Raw genomic sequence first — 11025 nt, forward strand, 5'->3', positions numbered from 1 at the left:
ACACACACACACACACACACACACACACACACACACACACACACACGAATCAGAGCAGACAGATGGAATGGCGGGTGATATGATGCAGGAGCTATCGATCAGGCCCTTCGTAACCCATTTTCTGCCTTCTCGGTGGTAGAAGAACCAGTACATGTCAGTGCGTGCATGTGTGAAATGAATTTATCAAGATGCTCTGTGTATGCATTCTATGCGAGCGTGAGAATACTGGGATCAAACTGACAAAGCGGAGGGAAAAAATAAATAAACTAAGCTTGTTTTTCTGCATTCTAGGTAATCCGAGAAGTAAATCAGGTTCCATCAATCATTTCTACAACATATCATAATGGGTGAGTTGCATGGACTAGGGACTGCCAGAGAAGGGAGGGGTACAGGGTGGAGTTCTCAGGGTGGTGGGGGTTGGGGGACAAAGTAGGAGGGAATATAAGGATTGAGGGAAGGATGGGCCTCCTGCCCTGAACTTGAACTTGGAGCTGGTGGGGTCAGAGAAGGGAGGAGAGGGTCAAGCACTCAGCACAGCTGGAAAAGGGAAAAAAATCCAGTTGAGTGACATCAATATCTCCCAGCTTAAAGGCAGATGGGGGACAAGGGACAGAGTGCTATTTAGCACGCTCTGTTCCAAGACAATCCCAGCATATATACACTGATGCTCGTTTTACCGTCATTCAGTGTTTGCTGGTTTTGTAAAACACAGGCAAGAATGATCGCCTGAGATATGCCACAATCACTCTTTGGATCCTGATGCACAGACTTAGGAACGTGACCCAACAAAGGTGTGTGTGTGTGTGTGTGGGGGGGGGGGGGCAACAACTTCGACACTCTGGACTGATTCACACTGGTTAGGAACGATTTAAAGAGATACAAGATATGGAAGGCGAAACTTTAAAAGGGGAGTTGAAGAGTGCAATTTTGCAACAGTTTTAAGACAAAGCGCTGATCTACATTTGCAACACAGAAACACAATAAGTCAAACCTTGCTGACCATCTTACCTTGGTCTGGAGATAGTGGGGGTAGTAGTAGGTGTAGTGGGGGTACATTGGCTGCTGTTCCAAACGTTTTCCCATGTAGCTGGAATCCAGTTGAAGGTCCTGGAGGCTGATCACTTCCGAGGGGATGGCCTGAATTCTTTAAATGACTGCTTCCAAGAGTGGGGGATGAAGAGAGAACGCTCTCCTCTCACTGGTGAAGGTGATACACGCGCAGAAGGAGGAATGGATAGAAGAACAGATAGTGCTTGAGATTTTAGTCCGTCTACTTGTCTGAGAGCTCAAAGGGAATCTCACAGAACCATTCCTTGCGTGGGTCTGGAAAGAGATTCCGGAGTGGCAGCAGAAAGAGGTTTGGGGAGAAGGAGGTGTGGAGTGAGGAAAGGAAGATATGAAAGGATAGCAGAAATACGCGAAACAATAGAGGGAATTGAAAAGCCTGACTGAGAGGGGGGGGAAAGCAGAGGGAAGAAGAAGAGGATGATAAGGAGGAGGAGGGATGAACGGCTGGGTTTCGGTTGCCGGTTCCCTGCACACTCCGCTCTAAAAATTAGACTCACTCTTCTTCTGTGCTGCCCTGAACATGCCCCTTAATTTGCTTTCCAGTGTCTTTCTCTTGTCTCTCTCCAGCTCTCTCTCTCTCTTCCTGTGTATCCGTTTCCCTGTCTCGTTCTTCCTCCCCCTCTTGTGTACCAGACGAGACCCTGATCCCTCTGGGAGCTCTGCTGTATCCTGGAGAACACACGCTGTCCTCTTCTCTATCCTTAAAAGACAGTGAAATCAGCGATGAACTCACACATGGATGTGGAGCTGGGGAGAAAAGAGGAGGAGGAGGAAGAGGAGGCGGAGGAGGAGAGAGGGTGGTCTAGAGCTGAAGCTGTGACTGCCTTTTTTTTTTCCTCACTCCCTCCCTCTTTTGTTAAGCTCCGGGGATAGATAGGTAGATACTGCTGAAGCCCGGCGTGGAGGATGAGCAAAAGGAAAAAGCCGTGGTGAAAACTCCTCTAGCTGAGGAAGAAGCAGATGGCGTTATCCAGACGTGCACTCACACAGAGGAAAATCCCTTCTGATCCACAAGGTGCCCCCTCCAACTCTCTTCTCTTCCCCTCTCTTTCTTCTCAAGCTCACTCCCTGACGGCTTGCTTCCCACTGCGCCTGGCAGCCGTCACTGTGTGTGTGTGGTGGAAGTGGTGGCGGCAACAGCGGTGGTGGAGGTGGTGGTGTGTGCGTGCGTGCGGTATGTGTGTGACTGTGCATGTAACTGAGAGGGGAGTGTGTTTGTGTGGCTGTTGGCGTCTGCTCCACTGTGCGTGCTGAGGCATAGAGGGGCTCGGCTCAGCGCAGCTATGCTCCTCCCTCGCTCTCTCTCTTCCTCTCGCTGTCTGGCTCTCTCGCCCTCTGTGTTTATGATGGAACTATAGAACAGTGGGAGTGGCTGGTCCTGCCCTCTTCCAAGCCCTTGTGAGTGTGTTTGTGCTAAATAGAATATGAGAAAAAGAAAGACCGATAAGGGCTGCTCAGCTTGAAAGGTGGAGGTGGGTGGCGGTGTGAGCTGGGGTGAAGAGTGCAACGAGGATACATAAAGAATATTTGGAAAACAGAGGACCCCCTGCTGGCACCCTACAGGTGCAGCAACAATTGAGCAGCAAAATGGTCATTTTTCACTACATGTACGTGATTAATTAATGCCATCCTGGTTTAAACAGACTGTTGAGATTATCTAATATAACCAGCAGAGATAAATTAATACATAAAAGCTTATAAGCTTAAAACAGTCCCTTCCAAACTGCACAGGATGCCTTGCTGCACACAGCAATGCTACTTTCACACATGTCAGCAAAAGGGCCCGACATGGAGGGTGTATGTAGTTCAGTGGTTGTATGGCACAGTGACCCACTGACACAGTGCTGCCTGTTATGTGATGTAACCAGGTTTAAGTAGTGCTCTTACATAAGCAAAGTGAGCCATGCATGAAAAGGCTGCTCTGCCCTCTGACTACAGCTCTCTGTGAGAAAGAAAGATACAAGGGTTGGCAGACAATGCACTGCAGTGGAAAGAGGGGGTACAAGAACAGAAAGCATACATGAAAACTCTTAGATAAGAGCTTCATTTCTTGTGGGCAATTAAACTACTTTACAGCCTGTGATGCAAAAACACATTAATATTGTGGGCTCCTCTAAGAGCCATTTGTCACTATGCCTACATGTACATTAATTTTTTCATACCACTCTCCACAGGTTTGAGTGAGTCGTGCAAGTTATAAGCAAGTCGGGCTAATCTGGTGAGTAGAGAAGTCATTGCTCTGGTCAGTTAACTCAAATAACATTCGGCCGGTCTACCTTAGTTTACACTCACTGTAGTCATAAAAAAGTCACATATTCAGCAAAATCCAAACTGTAACAACTATACTGAGTGTTGCTCTGAAATTCTAATATAACTTTATTCTTTGAACATATTTTGAAGATGAAACCGTTTTCCTACATAACAGCTTCTGACCATATAAGGTTTTCATAATAGCAGCAATACTGGTCAGGACAAACCAGTTAAGCAAAACTGGATAACCAAAATTATATTTTTCACCTTAAAAATATACTGTAGCATCTCCCTCTCTGGTTTAAAGGGAAACTTCACGTACTTTACTAAAACTGACTGTTGAACTATTCCCATTGTCACAGAGTATTTTTTGGCAGTAGTGGTAAAGACAGCAACACTTGTCTCTACTACTACTACTAACATAATGTTTGAGAAACATGGCTCTCGACCAAAGACTATGAAAGTGAAATGGTCCTTGAAATTACTAAATATTATTGACCAAACCAATCCCTGTTTCGTTGTTTTCCCCATAGTTCACAAAAGTGGAAAACCCAAGAGGAGAAAATGATGTTTATGCTCCTGCTTTTCTTCACCTTAAGGATACCCGTGGCCTTAGATACTCAATATTTACAAGTTGAATGGGTGGTAGAGCCTTCAGTTTCCAGGCCTCTCTTCTGTGGAACCAGCTTCCAGTTTGGATTTGGAAGACAGACACCATCTCTACTTTTAAGAATCTTGAGGTAACTGGTTGATATGTGGTGCTGTAAGTCACCCTGAAACAAACTGTTGTGTTGGGCTGTTTAACGTCAAAATTGTGAAGACACGTGCATTCATGCGGTCTTCCCCTGCAACAGACTGGTGATAGAGTGGCTAAAGGCTGGTGCACCATGCTTCTTGCCTAAATAAGGACATGCTACAAAAAGAAATGGACAAACAAGGACTGTTTTTTCTACGCCTAACATTCAGACACACTCATTGTTCGTATGCATCAGGAGTAATTGAGTTCAGCATCTTGCGCTAGGATACTTCGACATGCAGAGTAAAGATGCCAAGAATCTACCCACCGCCCTTAGCAGCAGACCTGCAACATTTATGTACAGATGGAGGATGAACATAAACACTGCTCCATATATAAGAGATGGGTAAAAGATTCTATACCACTGATAACGATGATCTTTACAGCCTTTTGTGGATCAAGCACACTCAGGTCAGAGTTTATGCACTTCTGAACCCGGAGAACTTTTTATAGTTCTGACTTTTGGATGAACTATTCTCTTGTGTCCCGTGTCCAAAATGCATGAATTAGAGACCACTGTAGTGTTAGGACTCAGTTTATTGTCCTCTTTTAGCTCTTACTACAGAGAAGGTACAAAATATGAGTTCTTACTGACATAGGCGTAGTGTAATTGGTACAGATTTAATTGTAGGGCGACTGGTGAACACACTGATGCAGCTCCAGCAGCCACTGCCAACATATTACCCATGTTAACAAAAGCTCTTAACACAGTCCTTAAAAATGGAAGAAAAACACAACAAATTTAATGTCCAAGGTTTGTGGAGTGTGTATACAATAAATGAAATGAAGGGCAACTTTGACCCAGTATGAAATATTCTAAATCTTCACTACCAATTCCACGTAACTCCCCTATAGTCATCCACCACACAGGGAAGCAACGTAGAAAGAAAACAGAGGGTGAAACTGGATAACGAGGAAATAAAAGAAGAGGTTATGCTGCATCACCAACTGCTGGCCAGCTATAACATCCAATTTCTCTCAGCAACGCAAAAACAAACATTAAAAAGGTTTCTTGTTTCCAGGGAATTTCCCCAGTGGGTATTTACCACCAGGTAGTCCTCAGAACCGCTTGGTCAAATAAAGCTCTTATTAGGATCTAACTGGGTTTTCAAGAGTTAATTGAGGAAAATCTTACCGGTCTTACCTTAGCACTGATGTGTGAATGCAGGTCTGAGTCAAAGTGTGCAACACAGTTCTAACCTTTCATCGTGCCCGTAGGCAAGTCTGAATTCAGCACTGTAAATCCCTTTCATCTGCCTTGTTAACCATTTGACAAATTGAGCTTGTTTACTCTGCTTCTGAAACAAATGTGTCATCAGGAGTGCATACATTTATTTCAATACAATAAGAGTGTTAGGTAATCAAAATAACTTGATCTTTACAATTGTGTTTTTGTGCAAATGTAGGTGATGTTTAAGAATTGTTTTTGCATGGTTTAGTCTTCAAATTTGCTTATATACTGTCAACCACTTAGTTTTAGACTATTTCTTCTAAAGAACCTGTGATTATTCATTACAGTAAATTATTACTAACCATAAAATCAAATTCTTTTCAACCCAAAGTAATCCTGGAAGGTAGTAAGTCATCAGATAAATGGCTGCTCATCTTACAGTGTGTATGATGTACTTGAAATGGGAGACAAGTGACTCAGATTGAAGTCATTAGCCGACAAGCAATTAAGCACAAGTACAAACCATCAAGATTTCTCTTTTGCATGAAGAAAACAGGTTCCTGCTTTGACACACACTCTTCAATTAAAAAGAAAAAAAGTTAAGTTAAAATATGATGCCACATATTTTTATAACCATACAAGCTGCTCTATGAGGCTTAGAAACAATATTCCTCTGAGCTGAAGGCTAACATTGACATCCCTCTACTGTTATAGCATGCTAGCACCTGTTCATGTTAGGCTCAAAAGGTCATTTTTACTATAGTTGCTTTAAACTTTAACAGTGCTGGACTTTGCTACATTACATTTGTAACATTAACCATGGCAACCATTCTGGCAAGCAGGACATCAAATTAGCCAAGCTAAAGCAGCATCACCAACTCTCACACTCATTTTTTCCTCACACTCAAAGGAAGAGGCCTCAAAGTCTTTTTTTAATGTGCGAATGGCAACTTTCATATTTTAATAACACCACTTGTCCATAAACAACAAGGCATCTGAGACAGTTTAAACACTTAAACTTTCCGAAGGATAATAAAGAAGCTCTAGATGATTCATGCAATCCAGGTTAACAAAATGTTAATGAGGCTTGAAGGGTAGTTTATTGCTGTGTGCGTAGGAGTCTCTAGACATGATCCATTTAAACATCCCCAAATCGACAGACTTTCTGCTCTAAAATCAACTGTCAGGAGCAAACAGTTACTCCTGAACACTTTTCTATACCAGACAGGTGAGTCTGTAGTATAAATAAAAAATAAAAAATAAAAAAAGCATTTCCATTAATGATCATCATAATGTGCCTGATCTGTTTTAGTGTAATCATAAAAAAAGAAAATTGCAACAGATATTCAACAATTTCACAAGTTTAGGAAACTAAACTGCCTCAACAGTTTTATTAAAAGGAAAGCTGATTTGAGCAGATAATTTTGGGTAGTTTTCACAGAATTCTATTCCATCATGTCCAATCTTGAATCATTTCAAATGATCAAATCACTATTTTTATTATGTTGGGGAAATAAAACAAGCGATTTGTGAGAAACTGCCAGCAGCAGAAATTATGTAAGTATACCTTTAAAGAGCATCCATTCCCTGTCAGACTCTCACACACAGTGTTTGATCGAGTAAGGTTGCACATTCATTCAACACCATGTGCAGAATGCCAAAAAACAATGCATACAAGGAGCCAAAGGATGTGTATGTGTGTAATATTAGTAGCATACCAACCGAATGTTTCATGAATTCTTAAGATTCTGCTGACACTGAAGTTTACGAAAGAGAGGGAATTGATTCCTCCACAACTGCATAGTTCTATTATGAGCAGCACAATCTTTACATCTCACTCCATACGCTGCCAGAATAAAGCTTCCTAATTACCTTATCCAGTGACAGGACAGCCTTAATTACTATAGTAAATTCACGCCAGTTAATTGTCTTAATTTTAATATCAAACAGACTTATAAGCACAATCTAATTCTCAGCCAGTTTCTACAGACTGAATGTGTCCCTGCTGCATCTGCATTTCTTAACAAAAAGGACATTGTTCTAAGGATTTTTCCAAGTCCAATGTTTAACAAATAACAGACATCAAAGCAGTTTGTAAATGGAGCAGGAAAGGCCATGCTGTGTCTCAGGGATGCGTTTCTCTCATCACTGACCACCAGATGTATAACAAACACTGAGCCACAAAAGAGAGTGAGGAAAAAAAAAAGAAGAAAAAACAAGAGTCAAATCCTTACATGTTAGTTCAGATACAGCTGGAAAAATACAAGAGGTCATATGATGATGATAGTCCTCTACAGAAGCTGCACTGGTAGGATTCAGGAAAAACACTTGCCAGGATATCACCACACACGCGCACACACACAGTGGTATTCGCACACAGCAGATTTACAGTGGTAAATGGACTATTACATCCAATTGCCACACACAGCATGAGGAAATTTGTCTCATTGTGAGTCTCCTGAGATACAAACATGGGGACTACACAGAATGCAGAATAAACGGTTTCCTCAATCTAGGAACTCAAAAGGGAAGAAATTAGACCTAAAGAAATGATATCATTGGCATTGTGTGTTTACATCTACGCCACATTCTCTCAACTGTTTTTTGCACATTGTCAGTACTGCTGAAGATTTTAAAGAAAGTGAATTGGCAACTGTAACTTCTGTCGGTGCTGTGCTTTTGGAAACCGAATTTCCCAGAGGAACCCACCCGAGGGATTAATAAAGTTCTATCTTATCTTAAACACAGGTAAGGCTGGTGGTTTAATAACCTGCTCTTCCTCCCCCCTGATACCTCAGATTGCTCCTGCTGTGTGATGATGTAGGACACAAAGACTGATTCAAGCCTCTAATGTAGCAGCTAGGAAAGACCAAAAGTTACACATCTCACCTGCAATTCAAAACTTCCCTGCTGATTTATTGCATTGATCTAATTTGCCACTCATCTATTTCAACTGGGTCTCCTTTATGTACTAATTAATTTGTTGTTGTTGTTTTTTTTTAAAAATACAATTGTAAATAATGTGAATATACAAATAAAATGTCTTGAAGTTAATATCCAAGTCTTGAAATTTAGTGAATCTTTACACCTTCCCACATTCTCAAAGACTTCTTTAATAGCAGAGGTAAGTAAAGCCACACGCTGCCTCAAAGTATTGATAAGAAGTAAGATTAAGTGCTAAACTCAGTCAATGGGCTACCAGAGTATATTGTAAGTATTACTGTAAGTTGGAATGACAGTTTAGCAGTCAATACCAATACCAGTATAATTACACAATTTTTCACACCCAATTTGATACATATTATTCCATGTACCTAAACATAAAATCCTCGATTAAAAAAAACAATTTTTTTTAAAAAAAAACAATAATTTTTTTTTAAAAATAATTTTTAATTTTTAATTTTTTTTTTAAATGAATGGCATGGTTATAGCACACCATTTAAATGCTAAGATTCTGCTCACAGGACAAGTTATTTACATCAAATTATCTTAAACATTTATATGACATGAGCCATTACAAATATTATAGCCTTTGTGATGTAGCTGACTTTACAACTGCAATGCCAGCTTTCCCAACCTAAATGGAAATGCATACTTCGCAGTAACATAAGGAGAATGATCATTTGGATGTTGCTGGATATTGACTGAAACTCATTCATCTTGAAATCTGTGAATAAATCAGGTAGTTGGGTTTTTAGGTGCTTTACTAAACCTAATGTTTATTGTATATTTCCTTTTAGGGATCAGTTATTCCCCTTTGCATTTTGAGGTGGATGACCAAAGTATTTCCATACCCAACTCTTACTGCCTTCATCAACAAGTCAGGTTGGCACCATCTTGGCAGCTGCAGTAGTCACCATTGTAGTTTTTACTGTGTTTATTGTCATCCTTCTTCAGCATGTGTAGAGGCTAGAACACTTGTATGCTGCCCCATTAATTAAAATTTTTTTTAAAACTAATTTCAAGGGTCCCCATTATGTAGCTATTATATTGTTGTTTTGTTGCCAAGGAAAGTTATTTTGTGTCTGGTGTAATGTCAGATAATGTGGAGAAAGCTTGCAGCAAAAAGAAAATAAATGCAATTTTTAATAATTATTTCCTACACCAATATTGAATGTATTGACAGTCATTTTGGCTTTGACTGGGTTTATACTGAGAAATGTTACAGGATGATACTAGCCAACACTTGTCTTTAACCTGCAAAAATGCCTGTAGGCTTACTGGGGCAATGTCGGCTCAGACTAGCTCAGATTCTAGTCTTTCTTATAACAGATACTAGTTGTTAGATTTGGTTAATCCAAATACATGGAATTTTAAGTAATGTAAGATCTTATCTAAAGTATTCCGACGCTTTGGAGAAGTACTGACAGACAGAATGCATGACTCTGTTAGTGCAGTAGCTGTACTGTGCTGTAGGTAGTCTAATCCTAATGTAATGTTCAGCCTGAAACTAATCACATACAGCACCTCTAAATAAATCAGGAAATCATCTTCAGTTCTACGACACAAATAATGGGATGGCTCTAGCTCAGTTGGTAGAGCGGGACACCTACTCACCGCAAGATTGGTGGTTCAATCCCAAGTCTGCTCTAGTCTGCATGCCAAATATCCTTGGGCAAGATACTAACCCCATGTTGCCCTCCGATGCATCCATCAGAGCATTAATGTGAGTGAATGTTAGATAGAAGCACTAAAAACCTTAGATAAGTGCTTGTGTAAATGCACATGATTGGGTGAATGCACAAGTTGTGTAAAGCGCATTGAGTGCTCAGTGAGAGTAGAAAAGCGCTATACAAGAACCAGTCCATTTACCAACTTTAAGTATTTTTACTTAAGCATCTATGATAGCAAGTGACACTAGCAAAAATATTCTGAAATATGAGGCACAGCATTTTTAAATGGACAACAGCAAGAAGCAGATTAAGAACAGAGGACACACGTTCATGTTTCAGGCAATGAGACAGGCAGACAAGTTAGTGGAGAGATTGTGTTACAGTATATGGGAAAAATTCCAAACCACCTCCACTGCCATAAGGCCATATGAAATATCACTTCAAACCAATAACCCCTTGTACAACAGTGTATGCTTCATTACATGACTGAATCAAAACTGTGACAAATCACCTTAGGCCCCTTTACAAATCCCACTCCTCCCATGCTCTTTTCTTCTCCCTCCCTCTCCCCTCCCATCTCAACAGTAAGGGATGGCTCACTTTAACACAGATCATCATTTTATTAAAAATGAAAAAAAGAGCAGCGCGTCAGTGGATTCATTTTAACAATTATGCAAATCAGACAGGAGATGAAGCTTTTATTAATGTTAGAGAAGTGTTGCATCAGATACTGCAGAAGTTCATTAAGTTACTCCTGCTGAAGATGAACACATTCTGATTAGTTTCACGTCACTGTGGTCTGTATCACATTATCTTCCTGGGCTGTGTCAGCGCAAAACTCCCCATGGATCTTTTGCTCCAGTAATATATGCACACGGGGTGGTACTTCACAATTAAAAAGTGCACAAGTTGGATTAATACCAAGATGTCTTCTGTGTTTTGTTGTGGTATCACAACATAATATAGGGGGTCGATTTTGTACCTCCACTTCTTCCACTTTATGGAATAATATATCACTCATAATTAGGGATGGGTATCGTTTAGGTTTTATCCGATACCGGTGCCAAATCGGTACTTTTGAAACGGTGCCAGTGCTTAAACGGTGCTCGAACCGGTGCTTAAAGAAT

The 11025-nt window shown here is 40.7% G+C and overlaps 1 protein-coding gene across 3 annotated transcripts in view; it reads right to left on the reverse strand.

Moving 5' to 3' along the window:
- Positions 1-11025, reverse strand: part of LOC102204136 (RNA-binding motif, single-stranded-interacting protein 3) — a 158710-nt gene that overhangs the window by 114242 nt on the left and 33443 nt on the right. For 2 of the 3 annotated variants that reach the window (XM_005743147.1, XM_005743145.1), the window contains exon 1: positions 1009-2201. The exons of the other annotated variant lie outside the window; for it this stretch is intronic. In XM_005743147.1, coding sequence (XP_005743204.1) covers positions 1009-1083 — 75 coding nt within the window. In that variant the 5' untranslated portion in view covers positions 1084-2201. Of the gene's footprint in view, positions 1-1008; positions 2202-11025 lie in introns of those variants that run through there. 3 annotated transcript variants of the gene reach the window in all.

The sequence above is a fragment of the Pundamilia nyererei genome, unplaced genomic scaffold, assembly GCF_000239375.1.
Source record: "Pundamilia nyererei isolate P.nyererei 1_Seehausen unplaced genomic scaffold, PunNye1.0 scaffold00128, whole genome shotgun sequence".
NCBI classification, from domain to species: Eukaryota; Metazoa; Chordata; class Actinopteri; order Cichliformes; family Cichlidae; genus Pundamilia; species Pundamilia nyererei.